This window comes from Tachypleus tridentatus, chromosome 1 (assembly GCF_004210375.1).
Source record: "Tachypleus tridentatus isolate NWPU-2018 chromosome 1, ASM421037v1, whole genome shotgun sequence".
In the NCBI taxonomy this organism is placed as follows: domain Eukaryota; kingdom Metazoa; phylum Arthropoda; class Merostomata; order Xiphosura; family Limulidae; genus Tachypleus; species Tachypleus tridentatus.
In genome coordinates, this window is record NC_134825.1 from 172,848,966 (window position 1) to 172,875,909 (window position 26,944).

Consider the following 26,944-nt stretch of genomic DNA (forward strand, 5'->3'; position numbering starts at 1 on the left):
TCTTTCTTTAGTTTTCCTGAGGCACAGGCTAATTTGGGTAGGTTTAGTTACTTGGTGGCCATTTTCAAAAGAATGAAGAGAGGAATTACTGCCTCAGAGTACATTCTTTTATAATATGGTGTCTGGCCTACTAGCACCACAATCTTCCACTGCAGAAGCAGGACATGGTACTTTTGCCTACCTACTTGCACCACAATCTTGCACTGCAGAAGCGGGACATGGTACTTTTGCCTACCTACTTGCACCATTCAATTTTGCACTACAGAAGCAGGACATGGTACTTTTGCCTACATGCACCACAATCTTACTACAGAAGCAGGACGTGGTACTTTTGCCTACTTGCACCACAATCTTCCACTGCAGAAACGGGACATGGTACTTTTGCCTACTTGCACCACTGATCTTCCACTGCAGAAACAGACATGGTACTTTTTGCCTACTTGCACCACAATCTTCCACTGCAGAAGCAGCACATGATGCACGCCCACTTGCACCCGCAATCTTCCACTGCAGAAGCAGGGACATGGTACTTTTGTCCACTTGCACCACAATCTTCTGCAGAAGCAGGACATGGTACTTTTGTCCACTTGCACCCTGATCTTCTACTGCAGAAGCGGGACATGGTATTTTTGCCTACCCTGCGCACCACAATCTTGCACTGCAGAGAAGCGGGACATGGTACTTTTGCCCTACCTACTTGCACCCATAATTTTGCACTGCAGAAGCGGGACATGGTACTTTTGTCCACTTGCACCACAATATTCTACTGCAGAAGCGGGACATGGTACTTTGCCTACCTACGCACCCACAATCTTGCACTGCAGAAGCGGGACATGGTACTTTGCCTTGCCTACTTGCACCACAATTTTGCACTGCAGAAGCGGGACATGGTACTTTTGCCTACCTACTTGCACGCCACAATTTTGCACTGCAGAAACGGGACATGGTATTTCTTTGTCCACTTGCACCACAATCTTCCACTGCAGAAGCAGGGACATGGTACTTTTTTGCCTGCCTACTTGCACCCTGATCTTGCACTGCAGAAGCAGGACATGGTACTTTGCCTACCTGCTTACCCTGATTTTTTGCGCACTACAGAAGCGGGACATGGTACTTTTTGCCCTACATGCACCACAAGCACTTGCTACAGCTAAGGACGGTGGTACTTTTGCCTACATGCACCACAATCTTGCACTACAGAAGCAGGGACGGTGCTTTTGCCTCACTTGCACCACAATCTTCTACTGCAGAAGCAGGTCATGGTACTTTTGCCTACTTGCACCACAATTTTGCACTACAGAAGCGGGACATGGTACTTTTGCTTCACTTGTACCACAATCTTCCACTGCAGAAGCAGGACATGGTACTTTTCCTATCTACTTGCACCACAATCTTGCACTACAGAAGCAGGACGTGGTACTTTTGCCTACTGCACCACAATCTTCCACTGCAGAAGCGGGACATGGTACTTTTCCTGCCTGTTTATTTCAACACCTGTGCTTCATTTCTGACATCAATAGTTCAGTGCGTCATTACTTCTCAAAAACTAACCCTTTTGTCTGAATCACTCAACTAATTCTCCCTCGAATCCCGTGCTATTTACTGGTTCAGAATTCTGCTTGGTTACATGCTTCTTGTAGTCTAGTTTATCATCTTACCCTCATGCGGAGTTTAATTTTTTTTTTTATGTTAATTTGTTCTGTTTATTTTTTACAATGTGGGCATTCTGGCTTTTAGTGTTTCAGAGATATGTCTACCTAATTTTACATTTCTAGAATTAAAAGAATTTCAAACAGCTACTTATCTGTGAAATGCTTTTTTCTCTTTCCTTCCCATAACAAATTTTAAATTATGATGGCAGTTTTCAATAAAATCTAAACTATGATAAGAAGGAGAGCTTATGTAAGACCTTGTGATGCTTTCACAATAACTTGCTTGGAAAGTGGGATAATTTATGCACATTGTGCAATGTATAAAGGAAAATCAGAACTTCCCAGTCACATGTTTTACAGCATGAGTTTGAGGAGTAATTATGAAAAGCTTTTTGGTTTTCAGGAATTGAAATTCATTTTGATTGTAAACGTATAAATGTTTATTTAAAGTAGTCTACAGGGAGAAGTATATAAATGGAAGTTGTTGCATCTTTGTATTGTTATATTTTTAATACTAGTGCATGGTATCGTTTCATATGATATTCAGTTAAATTGGACTGAGTTTTATCAGTAAACTGTAAAATTATGAAATACAAAACTACAGAATTGTAAGGCATAAATTAATTAATCTAGTATATTATATAGGTTAAATATTCAGAATTGTAAGATGCAATTAATTAATGTAGAATATTATATAGGTTAAATATTCAGAATTGTAAGATGCAATTAATTAATGTAGTATATTATATAGGTTAAATATTCAGAATTGTAAGATGCAATTAATTAATGTAGTATATTATATAGGTTAAATATTCAGAATTGTAAGATGCAATTAATTAATGTAGTATAATATATAGGTTAAATATTCAGAATTGTAAGATGCAATTAATTAATGTAGTATATTATATAGGTTAAATATTCAGAATTGTAAGATGCAATTAATTAATGTAGTATATTATATAGGTTAAATATTCAGAATTGTAAGATGCAATTAATTAATGTAGTATATTATATAGGTTAAATATTCAGAATTGTAAGATGCAATTAATTAATGTAGTATATTATAGGTTAAATATTCAGAATTGTAAGATGCAATTAATTAATGTAGTATATTATATAGGTTAAATATTCAGAATTGTAAGATGCAATTAATTAATGTAGGTATATTATATAGGTTAAATATTCAGAATTGTAAGATGCAATTAATTAATGTAGTATATTATATAGGTTAAATATTCAGAATTGTAAGATGCAATTAATTAATGTAGTATATTATATAGGTTAAATATTCAGAATTGTAAGATGCAATTAATTAATGTAGTATATTATATAGGTTAAATATTCAGAATTGTAAGATGCAATTAATTAATGTAGTATATTATATAGGTTAAATATCCAGAATTGTAAGATGCAATTAATTAATGTGAGTATATTATATAGGTTAAATATTCAGAATTGTAAGATGCAATTAATTAATGTAGTATATTATATAGGTTAAATATTCAGAATTGTAAGATGCAATTAATTAATGTAGTATATTATATAGGTTAAATATTCAGAATTGTAAGATGCAATTAATTAATGTAGTATATTATATAGGTTAAATATTCAGAATTGTAAGATGCAATTAATTAATCTAGTATATTATATAGGTTAAATATTCAGAATTGTAAGATGCAATTAATTAATGTAGTATATTATATAGGTTAAATATTCAGAATTGTAAGATGCAATTAATTAATGTAGTATATTATATAGGTTAAATATTCAGAATTGTAAGATGCAATTAATTAATCTAGTATATTATATAGGTTAAATATTCAGAATTGTAAGATGCAATTAATTAATCTAGTATATTATATAGGTTAAATATTCAGAATTGTAAGATGCAATTAATTAATCTAGTATATTATATAGGTTAAATATTCAGAATTGTAAGATTCAATTAATTAATCTAGTATATTATATAGGTTAAATATTCAGAATTGTAAGATGCAATTAATTAATCTAGTATATTATATAGGTTAAATATTCAGAACCAGATAAAGAAAATGATTTGTTTAAAGGCAAGGACACCTTGTAATAATATTACAATTTACAGTAAGTGAGTAAGATTAGGTTTTCCTTGTAATAATATTACAATTTACAGTAAGATTAGGTTTCCTTGTAATAATATTACAATTTACAGTAAGTAAGTAAGATTAGGTTTCCTTGTAATAATATTACAATTTACAGTAAGTGAGTAAGATTAGGTTTCCTTGTAATAATATTACAATTTACAGTAAGTGAGTAAGATTAGGTTTCCTTGTAATAATATTACAAATTTACAGTAAGTGAGTAAGATTAGGTTTCCTTGTAATAATATTACAATTTACAGTAAGATTAGGTTTCCTTGTAATAATATTACAATTTACAGTAAGTAAGTAAGATTAGGTTTCCTTGTAATAATATTACAATTTACAGTAAGTGGTAAGATTAGGTTTCCTTGTAATAATATTACAATTTACAGTAAGTGAGTAAGATTAGGTTTCCTTGTAATAATTACAATTTACAGTAAGTGAGTAAGATTAGGTTTCCTTGTAATAATATTACAATTTACAGTAAGTGAGTAAGATTAGGTTTCCTTGTAATAATATTACAATTTACAGTAAGTAAGTAAGATTAGGTTTCCTTGTAATAATATTACAATTTACAGTAAGTGAGTAAGATTAGGTTTCCTTGTAATATTACAATTTACAGTAAGTAAGTGAGATTAGGTTTCCTTGTAATAATATTACAATTTACAGTAAGTAAGTAAGATTAGGTTTCAGAACAGGTCCAGTGTTTTGATAACTGGTGCAATCATTATAAAGTATGGTAGTTTTTACAGTAAAGAACATTTGAATAAACTGAAATAAAATATTTATCAGTAAGGAAACTCAAATGAAACTATTACTTTATAATCACATTCAGCATGAAAAAAGTTTATTTTAAATTAAAGTTACTTTCAAGATCCTAAGTATTTTGTGGACATTTCCAGGGTTGATGTGGTCTGTATATGTTCTCAGGTTGCTAATACAAGGGTTAATAAGTTGTAATCTATTGCAAAAAAATATGTGATTCACACTTATGACAATGAGTCCATTATAATTGTAATGGTCAAATTCGACTATTCAACTGGACAAGAATAGTCCAAGAGTTAACAGTGAGTGCTGTTGATCAGTTGAGAGCATAATTTATGAACTTTTACATTAATAGAAGTAGATAGTGCTATGCATAAGTGAATAAAATTTTTTTATTCATGTAAGGATCTTGTACTAGAGAAACTGAGTAAAGTATTCCATTGCATGTTTTATTTTTTAAATTTCAGAGCCACTTCAGGCCCCACAAACTTTGTGTTTGGACAAAACCTTCATGAACGTGTAGTGGTAAGTGATTATTGTGGTGAACTCACTGTGTAATAAGGTCAGATGATTGTTACTGATTTTGAACTTTACACACAAGTTAATCAGAAGTACTAATATGTCATTAGATAAGAATAGTTCTGTTATCTTCTGAGCATGTGGGCTGATGACATGTCCTGCTGCTGGAATGTTTCAGTTATTCTTTCAGACTTGTTATTTTTATATCTATTATATCTACTGATAGGATATTGTCACTGTTTATGAATGCTATTTATTTGGCTCTTTTGACTTGTCAGTTAATTTTTAATAATTAGAAAAATATCTTAAGACAGTTAAATGATGATTAATTTTCCTTGAATTTCTGCAATTTTTGTAATGTAAGACCACTAGCATAAAATGTATGTATTCTGCTATGGGGTTATAAGACCTCCTGATTCACAGAGGCTCCAGCATATTGATGAAACTCCTCTATTATTCTTAATTGCTTCTTAGTTACCCCAAAGAGGGTCTATACCCATAAATAAATTCCATAAGGACACCTATCAGTGGTAGATGAGAACAGATGTCATGTTTCACTTGTGAGTGGTGGTATGAACATAGTTTCAGATGTGGTGACCCCCCCAGGATCCTCAAGGACACCATATCTGATTGAGATTAATATTCACCAATACCTACGTTTATACCACATCATGTCTGGATTTGCTTTTTTAACCTTTTGTTACCCCATCCTTCCTGGTAGGAGGAAGGCTGTGTTATATAGAAAAGGATACTGCTTGGTTACCTCAAGTCTGTGTGCCAAGCTTGGTCCTGCTGCTTGTAAAACTGTGGGTGTAGTTTGAAGAAAAGCATATTCATAACCACGAATTAATATGGGCTTTACCCAGCTTTGACATTAACCAATATTATTCAATTTTTTATGATACAGTTGTGCTCTGTGCTTGTTTCTTGTGATGCAGTTAAAATTTGTAACATACACAGTGTAATTTCTTAATGTTTTCTATAATCATTGTCATACTTTCATTTCCAAGTAAGTGTAAATATATCTTTATTGCTTTACATATATACAACTAAATATTGTATACTCAGCTTCATTCTATAATTTTTAATTACATTCTGTATAAACTCTATTATAGATATTATTGTGCAACCCAGCTTAATTATTCTTCAAACATGTGTTAAATATATTAAAATTAAACCTTTTTATAATTTTCAAAGTATCATGTAATTAAAGTTTTAAGAACATAAACTAGTTTTTTTTTTTCTTGTTTTAATATGAAAATCAGATTTTCTACAAACATCAGTTGGAAACTTCGAGGTTCTAGCTAATTGTTGTTTTTCATAATTGGGATTTGGTTTTGTAAAATATTTCATTAGAAAGTTTTTGTAGTTTTATTTTTGGTTTTAGGCATCCTTAAATGAAAACAATTGCAAGTTATTATTGCATACACATGATTTAAGCCTAATTTGATTGAAAGTGTTCTGTGAATTTTTGCTGTCATGATAAAATACTGCAAGTAAGTAGGAAGTTTGCTTTTTCATCATGTGTCACAGTATCTCTGATCTAAAAAACATTTGCTAACGTACTTTGGTAATTTTAATGACTCATTGTCTGTCACTAGTACCACAGTACTAGATACACACCTGTTGGTTGTTAAATTGTGCAGAATGGATTCTAACACATTAAAAACTATAACAAAATGTTTGGATGATTAAATTTGTACATTTATTGAATATACAAACCAGTATTTCCTGTTTTGGTAATTCATGAGAAATGTTTGAGTTTTCATCTGATTAAGGGTAAAAATAAAATCTCTGATCATCTTATGAGAAGAAGTTTTGTGTGTAACATTTTGAAACAAGGGAGGAGGCCTAAAGTTTCGCGGTCCTGTTTGGGTCAGAAAGTGTGGCTGAGTGAGACGACTGAGTGCTGAACATGGGTCAGAAAGTGTGGCTAAGTGAGAGCGACTGAGTGCTGAACGTGGGTCAGAAAGTGTGGCTAAGTGAGAGATGACTGAGTGCTGAACGTGGGTCAGAAAGTGTGGCTAAGTGAGACGACTGAGTGCTGAAGCGTGGATCAGAAAGTGTGGCTAAGTGAGACGACTGAGTGCTGAACGTGGGTCAGAAAGTGTGGCTGAGTGTGAAGACTGAGTGCTGAACGATGGGTCAGAAAGTGTGGCTGAAGTGAGAGCGACTGAGTGCTGAACGTGGATCAGAAAAGTGTGGCTAAGTGAAGACGATTGTGAGTGCTGAACGTGGATCAGAAAGTGTAGCTAAGTGAGAGGATTGAGTGCTGAAACACGTGGGTCAGAAAGTGTAGCTAAGTAGAAGACTGAGTGCTGAACGCGGGATCAGAAAGTGTGGCTAAGGGAGAAGACTGATTGCTGAACATTGGGTCAGAAGAGTGTAGCTAAGTGAGAAGACTAAGTGAGGGAGTGCTGAACGTGGGTCAGAAAGTGTGGCTAAGTGAAGACGACTGAGTGCTGAACGTGGATCAGAAAGTGTGGCTAAGTAGAGCGACTGAGTGCTGAGCGTGGATCAGAAAGTGTGTAGCTAAGTAAGAGACGACTGAGTGCTGAACGTGGATCAGAAAGTGTAGCTAAGTAAGAGACGATTGAGTGCTGAAACGTGGATCAGAAAGTGTGGCTAAGTGAGACGACTGAGTGCTGAACGTGGGTCAGAAAGTGTGGCTAAGTGAGAAGGATTGTCAAAAGTGCTGAAATGTAGGTCAGAAAGTGTAGCTAAGTGAGACTGAGACTAAGAAGTGCTGAAACGTGGATCAGAATGAAAGTGTGGCTAAGTGTGAAGACTGGAAGTGCTGAACGTGGATCAGAAAGTGTGGCTCAGTGAGACGATTGAGTGCTGAACGCGTGGGTCAGAAAGATGTAGCTGAGTGAGAGACGACTGAGTGCTGAACGTGGGTCAGAAAGTGTGGCTGAGTGAGACGACTGAGTGCTGAACGTGGATCAGAAAGTGTAGCTGAGTGAAGGATGGAGTGCTGATTGAGTGCTGAACGATGGTCAGAAAGTGTGGCTAAAGTAGAAGACTGAGTGCTGAACGTGGATCAGAAAGTGTGGCTAAGTGAGACGACTGAGTGCTGAAACGTGGATCAGAAAGTGTGGCTAAAACTGTAGAGAACGACTGAAGCGCTGAACGTGGGTCAGAAAGTGTAGCTGAGTGAGAGCGACTGGAGCGCTGAACGTGGGTCAGAAAGTGTGGCTGGAGTGAGACGACTGAGTGCTGAAGCGATGGGTCAGAAAGTGTGGCTGAAGTGAGAGCGACTGAGTGCTGAGCGTGGGTCAGAAAGTGTGGCTGAGTGAGACGACTGAGTGCTGAGCGTGGGTCAGAAAGTGTGGCTGAGTGAGAGCGACTGAGTGCTGAAGCGTGGGTCAGAAAGTGTGGCTGAGTGAGACGACTGAGTGCTGAATGTGGTTAGAAGCTATCATTATTTAAAATGGGAATGCAAGAATCCATGATTTGTGATCCATTACTACAGAAATGTACCCTGCACTTTGATAGTGGGGCGGCCACTGTAAGAGTGATGGTCAAATTCCCCTATTTGGTCAAACAATAGGAGTCTGTTAGTTGGAGGTGGGTTATGGATACTTAGTGCAGATATGTCTTATTTAGCTTTTTGCAGATTTTAAATTCAAATACATGTAGTTTTGAGAGACATCAGTAAGCAAATCAAAATTATTTTAGTCTCAAGTCAAAAATATTTGAACCCAGTTTTGAATGTTGTTTCCTTGTTATATTTTGCTTCTGAAAGCAAGTAATTATTACTGGATTGTACAAGATGAGTGGAGAAGAAAAGAGCAATTATAACAACTTATGTAAATACCAGTTGACATCATCTTAGTTCCAAAGTGTCCAAGTAATAAAAGTCAGGTAATTCAGTACTGAAAGTAAAAAGGATTTCAAATTTAATAGTGAACGTTTTTTTTCTGAACTTGTAAAAAAACTAGCATCATATCAGTTGTGCGAGGTTGCTAGTTTTCTTCAGTAACTTATAACCTCCAATATCCCCTTTTAAATTTTTTATCTAGACCTATGAAGATTCAAAAAGTGATTCATCTTCAAGCATTTCCAATCAGTTAAATTTTCAGGCTTTTCAGAAAAGTTCTTCAGAAGATGAAAGACAAGAGTGTACAGGTATTGTTACTGAACTATTCTGTTGGGATGATTTGTTCATGAACCTTATTCATTAAGATGCTTCTCCTTATTCAGTTTATCTATCTATTTGTGAGTACTATATTCATGTATCTGTTATTTAAACCATTTGTATATTATACATGTACACACATTTGTCCACCAGTCTTTGTTAACCTGTTTCAGTCTGTTTATTAACCTGTTCGTCAAACTGACTTTTATAAACATGTTTTTATCTGAACAACTAGCTATTTATTTTACCCATTCATCACTGTATGATTTTCCTTTAAACTATAAACTTTAATTCATCTCCATTAGTTAATATACTTGTCAGTTAGTCCATGAACTATGGAATGCCATATTGTTTTAGTGGCTGTTTACTATCTAATTAAGATAAAAGATGTGTAAATGATGTAATTATCTGAAATATTAATTGGTTAATTGCATAAAAATACAACAGTAGATACGTTGAAGTTACCTGCTTTTAATTAACTCTCATTAGGTTATTTGTCAGTCTTCAATTCAAAAGACTTAATTTGAAATGAAAAGAACAAGAAAAGATAAATAAGTCTTAGACTAAAGCTGTGTTACTGTTTCAGGTTTAGGTTTGTATTTTAAACAGATTAGATCTTAAGCAGAATGATGTGATATTTATAATCTTTTGATTTCATTATACTTGTGTTAGTGTAATAACAAAGACAAACTGACGAGGTTTATGTCGTATTTTACTTGAATGTACCAGAATTCTTGAGTTCATTTGCTTAGAATAAATGGTAGTGTAGGATAAAAGATTAAATTATTTTAACTTTTTTGAAATGTGTATTTCATTTCAAGTGTATTTTGTATAATTTATAATAGATAGCTATTTTGTAAGGGTCAAACATTTATGCTAATAGTGCCCAGGGTTTTGATAAATGAACCTTGCATGCATTAACAATTTAAGAAGTGCTTCTGATGTCATCAAGGAATGGTAGTCTTTTTGTAGAAGTTCATGATTCATGCCCTTTGTTATTAAGAATATTTGTTTTGAGTTACATAAAGAGATTGGACTGTGTACACTTTTGACTAAAGCCAAATACCCCAAATACAAACGGCTTTAGTCACTAACCTTAAGGTTGATTCAACACTAAAGTTTTGTTTGTTTTACCTTTAAATCATCATAATTAGTTTTGTATTAGTTTCAGTTTCAACAGAGCAGACACTTCTATTGTTCTATCTCCTATTCTTTACTCAGTCTGAGAGAAATATGAAATAAAACTAATGTAAAATTAAATTAAGGGGTGGGTGGAGTGGTGGAATTTCATGAGTGCCTGTTTTCACTTTAGTACTGTCCTCACTTGGAGATGAAATGAGATATCTAGAACTGTTCTGAATGTTGCTTATTATTGAACTTCCCATTAGACATTCTTAGTTCCTGCTTTTCATCTTGTTTCTCCTAACAGTCAACAAGTTTCATCTGATTCTAAATGTAATGTGATATTATAAGTGTAAATCAGTGCTTGTTAAAATGTGAAACAAACTGTTGACTTTACAGTTTTGATGTATTGATACTGTCTGAATGTGTGATGTAGCTATAAATGACCCTTTCAAAAGGCCTACCTTGGATCATTATCTGAACACTACACCTTGATGGAATGTTAGGGTCATTTTTTTGTTACTGGTCTCTAAGGGTGAGTAATTAAGCATTGTTTGTGTTTCGTGAAAACAAACCCTCTAATGCTGTATGTGGTGGTAGGGAAACCAGTCAAGAGTTTGACTCAGTCAGCAGAAGAGTACCAAGCTAGACAAGCTAAAAGGAAGTATGATGAAGTTACCGTTGTAACAGGAGAAGAAGGAGAATCCAATGTTCTCCAGGTAAGATAAATTGATTCTTTGAGCAGTAAAACCAACTGAATATTTATGGTTTAATTTGCAAAGATTCATTCGTCAGAGAGTAATCTCACTTCCCATCTTTCATCTTGTTTCTCTCAACAGTCAATAACTTTTATCTAAATCTAAATGTAATGTGGTGTTACGAGTGTAAATCAGTGCTTTCGTTAAAATGTGAAATGAACTGTTGACTTTACAGTTTGATGTATGGTTTGTTTATATTCAGATGTTTGTTCTCTGTTGTAACACACTGCTGTGCTCTTTCTTTAATAGAAAAATAGGAGTCAGACTCATCTAACTTTGTGTGAATTTGAATATCTCTAAAATTGTGAATTTAAGTCTTCATAAACTAGGAATTTTTTCTGAGATAATGTGTAAATAATGCAGTAAAATTTGTATTTTGAAACTTTATTGCTATTACAAGTTCAGATCTTATAGTTAAAAATAGTAATAAGATATTTTCTGATATTTAAAACGTATTCGTGACAGTATCACTAAACATCTTATTCATAAACATGTGAGTAAAATCCATATTAAACTCTGAGCTGGTTTCTTATTACTAATTACATAATATTAATCTCTATTACTAATTACATAATATTAATCTCTATTACTAATTACATAATATTAATCTCTATTACTAATTACATAATCTTAATCTGTATTACTAATTACATAATATTAATCTGTATTACTAATTACATAATATTAATCTGTATTACTAATTACATAATATTAATCTGTATTACTAATTACATAATATTAATCTGTATTACTAATTACATAATCTTAATCTGTATTACTAATTACATAATATTAAGTCAACATGGCCCAATTAAAATGGCAAACAGTTTTAATTCTTATATCCCATACCAAGCGTAGCAACAAGTTCAAGAGAAAAGAACTTTCTAAAAGTAGGACTAATTTATCAGAGTAACTCACTAGGCTTAGAACTTCATGTACAGCACCCCATGATTCATTGTGAATAATATGAATAGAAATTTGGAATTTTATCAAATTTCGTGTTTTGTTTATTTTTGTGTACTGTTGGTGTTATACTTTGGAGCATTATGGCTTATTTTAATACTGTCACCATAATTGTTAAACTTGCACTAATCTGGCATTTGAATCTCACACTATTAATTTTATCTTTTAAGTTACTATGAATTTAATTGTTTCTTTAAAAAAGCTATTTGGTTTTAATAAAACTTGGTGTTTTGTATCTAATCCAGAAATTTGGTGAGAAGGTTAGCTTGCTTTCTCTAAATACAAGAATATTTTAATTATATCAAAGTAACTGTTGTGCCTTCATCCCAGGATTAGCAGATTCTTATTGTTATTATTATAGTAAGTTTGATATGTTTCTTTTTGATTTATGAAAGTGACCTATGTAGTGGTCAGAAGTGAGAAACTGTTATCTTGCAGTGCACACATTTATAAAAATATCTTGTGGTTTGTTTCAAGTAACAATTAATTAAGAAACAGTAACAGTGGCCAAACTATTACTTATAATTCAATGTCTGTATTTTAGTAAAGAATTTAGTGCTTTTCTTCATAGATGGTCTGATTCCAGAAAGTGGATGTTTAATATTTCGTTTTTAAGCGTAATCCTACATTCTTTTCATTGCAAGAAACAAACACGAGTGTCTGAGTTTTGTACTTGAGAGTTCTCTTGGTAGCTATCACAAGTTTAACCTGGAGAACTTAACACAGTCTCTGGTAGAAGTTAATTATTTAGATTACTACTAGTAGACTTGTAGTATAAATTGTAAGCTGTTGTGCTTTTTGTTTTCAACGCAGTCCTGAAAAGCTACTAGATAATCACAATAATAAAAACGTTGGGAATGTTACCCTAACTAGGTAATCATAGTAGTAATAATAATAATGTATAGTAAACAGTAATAATGTATGAAAAACTCCTACCTAATGAAACAATTACAATAATAATAACATACTATACATTCTAATCTGTCTAGATAATCACCATAGCAGCATAATATATACTCCAATCTGTCTAAATAATTACCATAGCAACATACTATGTACTCCAATCTGTCCAGAGTAACAGACTAATGATAATATATGTTGTCCTGTAACTTTAGTAAGAAGTTCACATTTAGAATGAGAATGTAAAAAATAAGTTAATTTAGAGTTATTATTGCTTTGATCTCAGACAGTTATGAAAATAATACCATATGGTAAATATGATATAGTGGCATTGCTTTAGTTGTTTAAGAAATTTCATTATTTAAATATGTTTGTGTGTATGTGTTCTTTGTGAAATAAATTACTTTTTTTCAGATTAATTGCAAGCTCTTTGCATTTGAAAAAAATAGTTCTTGGGTAGAGAGAGGCCGTGGTATGTTAAGACTAAATGATCGAGAGGTAGATGGGACATTACAATCACGACTTGGTAAGATGTCAGTCATTTATTGATTTTCAACTGTTCATTTTTTTGTGTGAAATACATTGTTTTCTGTAGTAAAGTTGTGTAACTTAAGTTGTTATTAGGTTTTTAGTGATTTTATATTAAAGGGAAACACATGTAGACAAAGTCTGTTAATCAGTAAAAGGAGTGAGCTGGCTAATTAAGGAAAAGGAACAAGCCGAACTTGTATGTTAAGACTAAATGATCGAGAGGTAGATGGGACATTACAATCACGACTTGGTAAGATGTCAGTCATTTATTGATTTTCAACTGTTCATCTTTGTGTGTGAAACTTGACTAATGTAAACCCAGCTTTAAGATTCAATGTATGAAACTTGCATGAACTTCTAAGTACTTTATTTTGAAGTGTTACAATACTCAGTATACATAAGACCCAAATTATTTGATGGAATCACTATATTTCTCTATAAAATAAATGAGAAACTCCAGCAATGGTCACTGAGGTTAATATTTATATGGCCCAGCACAGCCAGGTGGGTTAAGGTGTTCGACTCGTAAGCCGAGGGTCGTGTGTTTGAATCCTCGTCGCACCAAACGTGCTCGCCCTTTCAGCCATAGGGGTGTTATAATGTGACAGTCAGTCCCACTATTCATTGGTAAAGGAGTAGCCCAAGAGATGATAGTGAGTGGTGATTACTAGCTGCCTTCCCTCTAGTCTTACACTGCTAAATTAGGGACAGCTGGCACAGATAACCCTTGAGTAGCTTTTCACGAAATTCAAAACAATTTTTATATTCAAGTTGCTCCCCCAGTGGACCAGTGGTAAGTCTGGCAGCTATTAATGCTAAAAACCTGGTTTAGATCCCCTTGGTGGATGGACACAGCATAAATAGTTCATTTTGTAGATATGTGCTTAACAACAAAATAAATAAATATATTTAAGTGTTTTTTGTTGACCTTTTAAATACTAAACTCATGAACCCACAAGCAGTTTGGTTGAGAAATATTTTTGGAAATGTATAGCACTTGTGTTTTGTGGTAATGTAAACAACAAACAATGCATGTATGTGCAGTGAGTTACTCTGTTGAATGTTGTTTTGTAGTGATGAGAACCCAAGGTAGTCACGTCTAGTACTCAACACCAAGGTGTGGGCAGGAATGTCCTTGGAACAAGCTAGCCATAAAACTATTCGTTTTAGTGCAGTTGAGACAGATGGAGTCAAAGTTTATCTCATAATGGTAATAGCATTACTTAGAATTTCCTTTTAAATCCTTTTGTGCTAAGAAACATCTCTTTATAAAGTTAAAGGCTTTTTGTATGTCGGGTAAAAGTTTGGCAGTTATCAGTATGAACAAAATACTTCTAAGTATCAGTGGGTAAAGATTCTTACTTTGTAGTATTTTATAATGGTTTTTATATTTGGTTATTTAGTTGATTTTATAATATATGTAATCTGACTTAATAATCAGTGATGTAGAGAAACCCACTTGTAGAGAAAATATTTTACGTAGAGGAGCAAACAACGTTTTGACCTTCTTCGGTCATCGTCAGGGTCACAAAGAAAGAAAGAGGTAACTAACCGGAAGCTGACCACATGTTTGAAAGGGGTTGTGTAACTGAGTTTTGGAATGTAGAGGGCGCTATTAGATGTTTGAATATATAATTTTATTTATTTTATTATATTAATATAGGTATAAAGGTGTTCCTTTGTATTGGTTTATTTTGGGTTTAAGTTGTTGTATAAGTAAGGCTTCTTTAATTTTGCATTTGTTTATGTTTGTTTCTTTATTTAGTATTTGAGTGTTTTCTATGGTTATGGTGTGTTTATTTGACTTGCAGTGTTTGAAAACGTGTGAAGGTGATTTTTTATGTTCGTTGAATCTGGTTTCCATTTTTCTACTTGTTTCTCCAATATAGAAGTTGTGGCAGTTATCACATTGTATTTTATAAATAATGTTGGTGTGGTGTTTGTCAGTGTAGTTTTTACATAGTAGAAACCTCATTTTTGTGCCTGGTTTTTGAATAAATTTGGAATTAACTGAAATGGCATATTTTGTTACTAATTTTTGCCAAATGTTGGTTATTTGTTTGCTGATGTCAGGAATATATGGTATACAGCAGTATATGGTTTCGTGGTTTTTTGATTCGTGAGCTGTATTTACTTTAGTTGGTTGATTTTGCTTTCTGTCTAGGTGTGTGCGTATAATGTTTTCTACAGTTTGTGGAGGAAACTTATTGATGTTGATGAAGTACTGTTTTATTTTGTCTAATTCATCGTTAATTTTATCTGGTGAGCAGAGTTTTATGGCTGTGTTTATTTGGTTTTTTAGTATGTTGAGTTTTTGTTTTGTTTCATGTGCTGAGTCCCAAGGAATGTATAGTCCAGTATGGGTGATTTTTCGGTGGATTTCTGTTTTGAATTGTGTGTCGGTTCTTGTAGTTTTGAGGTTGAGAAATGATATTTGATTGCTTTCTTCCTGTTCACATGTGAAGTTAATGTTGGGATGTATAGAGTTAATATGATTGAAAAAATTGTGTGTTCTGTAGATCTGAATCCTGCAACCGTGTCATCTACATATCTGTACCAGTATAGTGGTGGATGTAATGCTGTGTTAATTGCTTGTGTTTCAACTTGTGTCATAAAAATATTGGCTAGAACTGGTGATACTGGGTTGCCCATGTTTAGGCCATTTGTTTGTATATAGTTTTGGTTGTTGAACATGAAGTTTGTCTTCATCGTGGTGAATTCTGTGAGGGCTGCTTGAATCTCTGTAGATGGGTTAGGGTCTCGGATATAGAGTTCTAAGGCTATCTTTCTGGCTTCAGTGGTTGGAACTTCTGTAAAGAGGGATATAACATTGAAACTGGCCATTAAGGCTTTATGATTAAGTTGATTTAGATTAGACTTGAAATTAAAAGAGTCTTTGATGAATGAGCTGGCTGATGTTATATATTTGGAGAATGCCCATGCTATGTATTTACCAAGATTGTAATTAAACGATTCATATGTGGACATTATTGGTCGTAATGGACAATCTGGTTTATGAGGTTTGGGGATGCCGTATATGTGCGGTGTGTGTGAGTGGGTTTTACGTAGGTAGGAATAAAGTGTTTGTGAAATTGTGTTTGCTTTTTTCATTTGTAGTAGTAATTTGTTCAGTTGCGTTTCGTGTGTCTTTGTTGGATTTGTGTGTATTGGTTTAAATTTGTTCGTGTCTGATAGAATGTTCTTCGTTTTTTGGATGTATTCATTCGTGTTCATTATGACTATGCGTTACCTTTATCTGCTTTTAGAATTTTTATGTTTTTGTCTTGTTTTAGGTTTTTAATGGAATTAATGTCTCTTTTTGTAAGATTGTTTTTTAGCTTTCTGCTTTGTGAAATTATGTTGATGGTTTTGTGAGAAAATTCTTTGAAAAATTGTTTAAGATGTTGTTTTTAGGTGTTTCTGGAAAATATAAATTTTTAATTTTTCCTGGGAATTTTGGCTGTTGGATGTCAATAAAATTGTTTAAGTTGTCTTTTTTCTGTTGGTTGTTTTCTGTAGAAGGTATCACAAGTCTCCTGGCTAGATGTTCTAAACATGTTTTGATTTCTATGGTTGGAATGTACGTAGGTGCTATTGCAAAGGTGAGTCCTTTATTAAGTAGATGTATCTCGTCTGTATTTAATTGTCGGTCGGATCTATTAATTATGAGGTTAGTCAACGGTTTGTCGTGATGTCTTTTCTGTTGTTTACATCTTAGTTTTTCTCGTTTTTTGTTGTGGCAGATCTTTTTGTCTCTGTCATTCTTAGTGTTGATTTGGTTTATGTTTCGTTGTATAAGTCCGTAAATCCCTGGTTTAATGCAGCATGCCAGTTGATGGTCTAGGTTCATTTTTTGTTTTTGTAAGTCATGTAGTTCTTTGTATTTTGTGTTCAACATGTCTTTAAGTAGTTTTTTCTGTAAATTTTGGATAATGTTTGTGTATTTATTAAAATTTTTTGAAAGTTTTACCTTTACAAAATTAGGGTTAGTTGTTTCTTTCTACATTGTTGAATGAAATAGATGTCATTTCTTCTATTGATAACACCAACATTATTTACAAAATACAATGTGATAACTGCCACGACTTCTATATTGGAGAAACAAGTAGAAAAATGGAAACCAGATTCAAAAAACATAAAAAGTCACCTTCACACGTTTTTGAACACTGCAAGTCAAATAAACACAACATAACCATAGAAAACACTCAAATACTAAATAAAGAAACAAACATAAACAACTGCAAAATTAAAGAAGCCTTACTTATACAACAACTTAAACTCAAAGTAAACCAATACAAAAGAACACCTTTATGCCTACATTAAAAATTCAATATTCAAACATCTAACACCGCTCTCTACATTCCGATACTCAGTTACACAATCCCTTTCAAACATGTGGTCAGCTTCCAGTCAGTTACCTCTTTCTTTCTTTATTTGTGAACCTGATGATGACCGAAGAAGGTCGAAACGTTGTTCGCTCCTCTACGTAAAATATTTTCTCAACCCAAATGAGCCGTTTTTACATATATAAATGTGACTTAATGTTTACATGAAAGATTATTATATTCATGATAACATGAACTAAGAAAAAGATTTCCTGTACATTAGAAGTACATTTAAGACTAAAGTCTCCCTTCGTATCATCCTGAGTTGGAAGTGGGTGAAGAGAAAAGAAAAAATCCATGTAAAGTTTAATTATGGATTACAAGGTGTACTGTAGTTCATTCTAAGTTATGTAGATTCTTAATGTATGCTAGTAGTGCCTGTGAATTTATACTTGTAGGATGACATGCAGCCACGTGTTTAATCTCAGGTCTTATACAAAACCAAAAAATATTTTATTTTACATATTATCAATATTACACACTTATGTTTTTGCTTGGAAGCCTAAAGGTAAAATTGAAAGTTATGTAAAAGATATTAAATATTATTGTTTAATAATTGGTATTCAGTTGATTTACTCTTGCATTGTGTGCTATTTAGTTAAAGTAATGCATCATTAAACCACAAATATGTATTATTTAAAAAAAACAAGTAAGTATGTTTTGCTACATCTTATAGCCATTTTTGTTTGGGCCCTCATCGGTTAAAATGGAAATTAAAGAGATAAAAGGGGCCTGACATGGCCAGGTTGTCGAAGGTGCTTGACTTGCATTTTGGGGGTTGGGGGTTTTAATTTTTGTCACTGAACATGCTTGACCTTTTAGCTTCGGAGATGTTATAAAGTGATGGTTAATTCCATTATTCATTAGTGAAAGAATAGCCCAAGAGCTTGTGGTAATGACTAGCTGCTTTCCCTCTGGTATTTCACTGTTAACATAGGGATGACAAATGCAGATAGCCCTTGTGTAGCTATGTACAAAACAACTGAATGTATACTATATTAAAACAAACTTTCCAATAACTTGTGGATTAAAATTTAACATTTTATCCAAATGAAAAAGAGCCAATATATAAAATTGTGCCTTATAAACACACCACTGAGTGTAACTGGAGGATTGAAATTGCAGAATCTCCTTTATTTAAAGAAAAATCTCTGTGTTTAACTATCTTCAATGACTTTCTTATACTTAGTTTATTGTAGTTACACAGAACAAATTAACTGTTCTTATCCGTAAAATGTAATAGTTAATAGAATGTTTTGCTGCAGATGATAAAATGCAATTGTTGTTTTCCAATAAAGGTTTGTATTCATTCAATTATTATTATTATTACAAATTAACTGATCTATGTTGTCTTTACACTTTACTTTATAAATTAGTTTCTTGTCCAAAGTTACTTTTTAATGAAGGAAGAAAATTGCAAACATTGTTAATTATAGGTCTGTAAACAATTTTCAGTTCATATATTTAGAAAGATGTTTTCCTGTTTGGGGAAAATTTATCTTTCTTGTTTCTTTATTTTAATCTGTTTTCGTCCTGAGATCAGAAGAATTCATTTTTAGTTAATTTATCAGCTTTATGAAGGATTATCTGGTGTTATTCTTTATCTATGACTGTTCTTAAGAAGTTATTGAAGATGTGTATTATTAAACAGCATAAAAATTCATAAGTTAATTGTTTGAAAAGTACCAAAAGCTTTAGGGAAAAGGTGACACGATTCTACTACAAAAGATTTCTCGAAAACTAATGTTTTAGGGAAAAAATCAGTTCCTAGCTACCAAAATTTTAAAAGAAGTCATCTGGTTATTTTGTTCAGTTGTAAGTTTAATATTATCATGTGTATTGTTTAATCAGTGTAAAAGTTCTTCTAAATTAATGCCACCAGGAATTCAGACTACAAATGTATCCATCACATATCTCAGCCAAAGTTTAATTTAAGCAGCAATTGGAAAAGCAGAGTGGTTTAAAAAAAAACAACAAACAAAAATTCCATGTGAAATGAGGAAAGAGGAGTTATTTAAGTGGAGAATATAATTTATTTATTTGAAAAAGGGAGGGATACAGTGTATCTTTTTGTTAAATACAGTTTTGTTAATCTCAAGTAGAGATGTCATCACTAAATAAACTCTAATAAATTCTATTAATAAAAAATAATACATAAGTAAAATAACTTTGTGAAAGCAAATTATATTTAATCAATATAAAATATGTTTTGACATGGAATATTGTTGGAAAATAATTGATATATGATACCATTTTCAAAACCCAGGTCTTGGGGTAATGATTATTTAACCCATGTCAAATTTTTGATGTATTTTTTATGACTTATAACTGGATATATTAGCTACTGCAAATTAAAGTATTGAAAGAAGTTTATTAGTGAATGTTGCTGAAGTTGAAACTCAGTGAATGAACAAGGTGGAACTCTCCCATTAACAATAAGATGAAAGAAATTACTTTTTAATACTTGTGTTTTTCATGACAGTGTTTCACAATAACAGTAAACAAATTACGTTTCATGCTTGTTTCTTTCATGATTGTGTCTGCAATAAATTGTTTTTAATATTTTTTGTGACAGTCCCTTACAATAAGTTGACTTTCTGCTTGTGACTGTGCCTTACAATAAGTTGACTTTCTGCTTGTTTCAGTGCCTCACAATAAATTGACTTATTGCTTGTTTCAGTGCCTTACAATAAGTTGGCTTTCTGCTTGTTTCAGTGCCTTACAATAAGATGACTTTCTGCTTGTTTCAGTGCCTTACAATAAGATGACTTTCTGCTTGTTTCAGTGCCTTACAGTAAGTTGACTTTCTGCTTGTTTCAGTGCCTTACAGTAAGTTGACTTTCTGCTTGTTTCAGTGCCTTACAATAAGTTGACTTTCTGCTCGTTTCAGTGCCTTACAATAAGATGGCTTTCTGCTCTTTTCAGTGCCTTACAGTAAGTTGGCTTTCTGCTCGTTTCAGTGCCTTACAATAAGTTGGCTTTCTGCTCGTTTCAGTGCCTTACAATAAGTTGGCTTTCTGCTCGTTTCAGTGCCTTACAATAAGTTGGCTTTCTGCTCGTTTCAGTGCCTTACAATAAGTTGGCTTTCTGCTCGTTTCAGTGCCTTACAATAAGTTGGCTTTCTGCTCTGTTTCAGTGCCTTACAATAAGTTGGCTTTCTGCTCGTTTCAGTGCCTTACAATAAGTTGGCTTTCTGCTCGTTTCAGTGCCTTACAATAAGTTGGCTTTCTGCTCGTTTCAGTGCCTTCGACGATAAGTTGGCTTTCTGCTCGTTTCAGTGCCTTACGATAAGTTGGCTTTCTGCTCGTTTCAGTGCCTTACAATAAGTTGGCTTTCTGCTCGTTTCAGTGCCTTACAATAAGTTGGCTTTCTGCTCGTTTCAGTGCCTTACAATAAGTTGGCTTTCTGCTCGTTTCAGTGCCTTACAATAAGTTGGCTTTCTGCTCGTTTCAGTGCCTTACAATAAGTTGGCTTTCTGCTCGTTTCAGTGCCTTACGATAAGTTGGCTTTCTGCTCGTTTCAGTGCCTTACGATAAGTTGGCTTTCTGCTCGTTTCAGTGCCTTACAATAAGTTGGCTTTCTGCTCGTTTCAGTGCCTTACAATAAGTTGGCTTTCTGCTCGTTTCAGTGCCTTACAATAAGTTGGCTTTCTGCTCGTTTCAGTGCCTTACAATAAGTTGGCTTTCTGCTCGTGACAGTCCCTTACAATAAGATGACTTTCTGCTCGTGACAGTCCCTTACAATAAGATGACTTTCTGCTTGTGACAGTCCCTTACAATAAGATGACTTTCTGCTTGTTTCAGTGCCTTACATTAAGTTGACTTTCTGCTTGTTTCAGTGCCTTACATTAAATTGACTTTCTGCTTGTGACAGTCCCTTACAATAAAATGACTTTCTGCTTGTTTCAGTGCCTTACAATAAATTGACTTTCTGCTTGTTTCAGTGCCTTACAATAAATTGACTTTCTGCTTGTTTCAGTGCCTTACAATAAATTGACTTTCTACTTGTTTCAGTGCCTTACAATAAGTTGAGTTTCTGCTTGTTTTTGTTTCACAATAAAGCTACATTTTATAATGTCATTTATTTTAAACCTTCAGTTAGCTACATTTTATAATGTATCATTTATTTTAAACCTTCAGTTAGCTACATTTTATAATGTGTCATTTATTTTAAACCTTCAGTTAACTACATTTTATAATGTATCATTTATTTTAAACCTTCAGTTAGCTACATTTTATAATGTATCATTTATTTTAAACCTTCGGTTATGTTCAATTTAGGAAATGTTTTTAAACATTTTCACTGTAAAAATATGAAAACATTTCGGGGACATCAGTGATACCTCTCTGTGCATAGGAAAGATCGAACAGGGATCAATGGGTAAGCACCAGGAAAAGAAAACTGTAAAAGCATATTATTTAGCTCATGATGAGTAATAATAGGAACCCCTTTAACAAACTGTGAAAGGTTACTTTATATACCACATTAATGATCATAGGGATATCACAGATAAGCATGGTTAATGTCAAAGACTAATGATGTTAGTAATTTCTTATAAATACTGATATTTGTTTAGTTATTTTAAGAATGTAAATTATAATTTTACCTCTTTCTTTCTTTGTGAACCTGATGATGACCAAAGAAAGTCCAAAAGTTTTGTTCTCTCCCCTATGTAAAATATTTTCTCAGCTCAAACAAGCTGTTTTTACATATATATAATTTTATTTGTTATACACAGATTGTAAACATTGTTTTGCCATTTTTTGTTTTTTAAGGCTAGGATGAGCATAGTTTAAACTTCAATAATATGGTCTTTGAAGGTTTTTTTATTTTGTATTCAAAATTGTGTATTTTCTAACTTCAGATGATTAAGGTTTGCATTCTATTAAATGCTGCCTACTAATTTTTTTCATTTAAAAATCTGAAAACTTGATGAATGCCAGGTTTGATACCTGCAACGAGCAGAGCAAAAGTAATACATTCTGTAACTTTCTGCTCAACAATAAACAGACAAACGATCAAAAGCTGTCTTTGCCTAAATCTTAGAAGAAAATTCATGTCCATGTAAATTTATTACTGTAATTCAGAGTTCACAATGTAAATAGGCCTGTGTAATGTTACTACATTAGGTCTTGTAGACCATTATAAAAGGCTATAATTGCATATGTTTTCTTTCAGGTATTAACCTCAGAATCACTGATTTTGCATTATGAATATTTGGAATATTCAAACCAAGTATACTGTAAAATATAACTCCATTGCTGTCTAAACCCAAACTTCCCAAAGTAAATTTTTTTGTAAATAATAGACTTAGCATTTAACTGTCATTACATTTCATGGGTTTGTTTGAACAGAAATATGACAACAACAAAAGAGAATATCAGAATACAGAAATAATTTATCTTTATTTTGTCATTACTAAATCTTAGAGTAGGTAATTCACAAAAGTACGTGCAGTTGAAACATAAGTAATTTTATTACTTCTTTTAATGTATAACATAGTATTATTTATTAGAATATTATCACACATTTAATGCATAATACAAGTAATATTTAATATATACTTCATACAATTTTTAATGTCAAATGTAATAAGTAATGTGCCAGTTTAACAGTGTGTGAATGAGAGAAAAAAACGGGAATTATGGCTTGATAAATTTCCTTATCATTTAATTACTGGAAAGGATATAATTTAAACTTAAATAATTGGTTTTTGGAAAGAAGAAAGCTTGTTCCAAATGGTGTCGAACTACAGCAAATAATAGCCCTCTTATTTACTTTGAGTTCTTTGTTTTAAGAATTAATAAATCAAAAAATAATAACAAAGATTATGCACAGTGGTAAATAATAATTGAGATATAGTTGCATCTGGCCAGTTGCCACGTGTAATAAGTGGTGGTTAATTATGTACTGTAATGGGAATCCATAACTGGAGAGAAGGAAGCTTGTGTCTTGGCCAGCATTGAACTTCTCTAAGGTGTAAACCAATTGGATAAACAAGTCTAAATTTTCAGTGGAGTACTCTTGATTTGTCTTGTTATAATAATTCGGAAACTGTATCAAATTGTGTTTTAGGAATGCGTATTGGAAGTGTAGATCAGTCATTAAACGTTGTTTATTTCTTAATGTTCGTAGTTTTTATTTTATCAGCATACCAGCAAAATTTCATTTAGCTGTAAGCTTGTTAATAACTAAATGTAAAGAGTATTTGCTTACAAGTTTCATTTCTTCTCTTACAGGCAAATCCCAAAGATACAGAGCAGCTTTTCAGTGCTCTGGAATGTCGAGTGGCTACTTTAAAATCACTTGATTGGAGTGTTAGCAACCTGGCAACACTAGCATCGATGGGATCGTACAATGATGACACAACCACATCTGACTGTGAATCTGAAGTGAAAAGGCCTCGACATATGGAAGATACCCAATCAAGAGAAGCTGATAGCACTACAGGAGTGACTCCACAGCTCCACCTACAGCACACCCCACCTCCTGAAACTGGCATTGATTCTAGTAACAATGCAAACTTGTAGTGTATCACCTGTTATAAATATATGTACAAAATCTTGTATTTACTCACTTCTGAGTTTCTAGTAAACATCACAGGCTTGTTAGAAATCCAGTGATGTTTTGAGTTTTTGGCTAATTTTTACAGCATTTTATTTCCCCCCCCCCCCACCCCGAAAAAAAAAAAAAAACGTAGTAGAAACAAACAGCATTGATTTCAATCATTTAGACAATTTTGAAGTTATTTCAATGCATTTTAAATAGACTTCAAAGCGTCAAATATTTTTGTGCTTTATTCTAATTTTAATGATTCCCAAAATATTGAAATGTTATAGCATACGTAAGTAGGAACAATTTTGAAAATACTTGAAGTTTTTTGTTGGTTATAGCAACGACTTTATTGTCTTCTGCATGTGTAACCAGAACATAGTGTAACCAGAACATATTGTGAATAAGAACTTGTAAACAATAAACATATTTTGTTTATTGTATAAAATTTCTAAATAAATTTTAAATGTTTTCTACTCTTATATCTAAAATTAGAATATTTCTTTTGAAGTTAAGGTTTGTAATACTAAACTTCATTTGTCTGTTGCTTTAAATACTCTACAAACTGTTGTATATTGATTAGTTCACTTAATATATGATCAGGATATCAATTTAGATTGATGTCTTAGAAAAAGAAATTGCTATATCTGTTGACTTAATATATTGATTTTGCAAAGTTGGTAAGAAAGTACATATAGATAACATTATCTGAATGTTCAAGCCCAGTTTCATGAGATCTCTCTTATTGAGTGTTGCACCTTTTTGTGTAATAGGTGATACAGTTTTCTATTCAGTTTTGATTCTCTTTGTGCTATAAAATATTTAGTTTATGAGTATAATTTAGTCATTTTTAAATAGATAACTAACAGCTGTTTAAGTGTGAGAGGTGATGTGTAACTGGTTTTTGATAAGTGTGGGAGGTGTTGTGTAACTGGTTTTTGATAAGTGTGGGAGGTGTTGTGTAACTGGTTTTTGATAAGTGTGGGAGGTGTTGTGCAACTGGTTTTTGATAAGTGTGGGAGGTGTTGTGCAACTGGTTTTTGATAAGTGTGGGAGGTGTTGTGCAACTGGTTTTTGATAAGTGTGGGAGGTGTTGTGCAACTGGTTTTTGATAAGTGTGGGAGGTGTTGCGCAACTGGTTTTTGATAAGTGTGGGAGGTGTTGCAACTGGTTTTGATAAGTGTGGGAGGTGTTGCAACTGGTTTTGATAAGTGTGGGAGGTGTTGCAACTGGTTTTGATAAGTGTGGGAGGTGTTGCGCAACTGGTTTTTGATAAGTGTGGGAGGTGTTGCGCAACTGGTTTTTGATAAGTGTGGGAGGTGTTGCGCAACTGGTTTTTGATAAGTGTGGGAGGTGTTGTGTAACTGGTTTTTGATAAGTGTGGGAGGTGTTGTGCAACTGGTTTTTGATAAGTGTGGGAGGTGTTGTGCAACTGGTTTTTGATAAGTGTGGGAGGTGTTGTGCAACTGGTTTTTGATAAGTGTGGGAGGTGTTGTGCAACTGGTTTTTGATAAGTGTGGGAGGTGTTGTGCAACTGGTTTTTGATAAGTGTGGGAGGTGTTGTGCAACTGGTTTTTGATAAGTGTGGGAGGTGTTGTGTAACTTGGTTTTTGATAAGTGTGGGAGGTGTTGTGCAACTGGTTTTGATAAGTGTGGAGGTGTTGTGTAACCGGTTTTGATAAGTGTGGGAGGTACAGCAACTGGTTTTGATAAGTGTGGGAGGTGTTGTGCAACTGGTTTTGATAAGTGTGGGAGGTGTTGTACAACTGGTTTTGATAAGTGTGGGAGGTGTTCATGCAACTGGTTTTGATAAGTGTGGGAGGTGTTGCGCAACTGGTTTTTGATAAGTGTGGGAGGTGTTGTGTAACTGGTTTTTGATAAGTGTGGGAGGTGTTGTGCAACTGGTTTTTGATAAGTGTGGGAGGTGTTGTGCAACTGGTTTTTGATAAGTGTGGGAGGTGTTGTGTAACCTTGTTTTGATAAGTGTGGGAGGTGTTGTGTAACTTGTTTTTGATAAGTGTGGGAGGTGTTGTGTAACTGGTTTTTGATAAGTGTGGGAGGTGTTGTGCAACTGGTTTTTGATAAGTGTGGGAGGTGTTGTGTAACTGGTTTTTGATAAGTGTGGGAGGTGTTGTGCAACTGGTTTTTGATAAGTGTGGGAGGTGTTGCGCAACTGGTTTTTGATAAGTGTGGGAGGTGTTGCGCAACTGGTTTTTGATAAGTGTGGGAGGTGTTGTGTAACTGGTTTTTGATAAGTGTGGGAGGTGTTGTGCAACTGGTTTTTGATAAGTGTGGGAGGTGTTGTGCAACTGGTTTTTGATAAGTGTGGGAGGTGATGTGTAACTGTACATAAGTGCTTGTAGACGCTTTAGTTCATCTTGATGGTGTTTATAATCTTAGCAGATAATTTCTTTTTGAAAGAAATTCAGCTTACAATAGTTTGGGTTTAGAGTAATGTATATAGATAAAATTTATTTTTGCAAAACAAGAATTTGAAAAACGTTTTCAAAAAGTAAAAGTAATTCAAAAGTTCCTTAAT

At 33.2% G+C, this 26,944-nt stretch overlaps 2 protein-coding genes across 2 annotated transcripts in view; both read left to right on the plus strand.

Annotated features, from left to right (window-relative positions):
- The window catches only part of LOC143233640 (uncharacterized), a 49,245-nt gene extending 48,844 nt beyond the window's left edge, over positions 1-401 (plus strand). Inside the window, exon 10 of the mRNA XM_076470091.1 lies at positions 135-401. Within this exon, the coding sequence (XP_076326206.1) occupies positions 135-401 (267 nt within the window). The remainder of the gene's footprint in view (positions 1-134) is intronic.
- A 775-nt stretch (positions 402-1,176) lies between these two features.
- Positions 1,177-26,024, plus strand: LOC143233645 (uncharacterized). Its single transcript, XM_076470104.1, has 7 exons — positions 1,177-1,524; positions 4,940-5,059; positions 9,079-9,184; positions 10,917-11,035; positions 13,352-13,463; positions 14,543-14,678; positions 24,093-26,024. The coding sequence occupies exons 1-6, from the start codon at positions 1,177-1,179 to the stop codon at positions 14,569-14,571; spliced, it is 834 nt and encodes a 277-aa protein (XP_076326219.1). The 3' UTR covers positions 14,572-14,678; positions 24,093-26,024.
- The last annotated feature ends 920 nt before the right edge of the window (positions 26,025-26,944 follow it).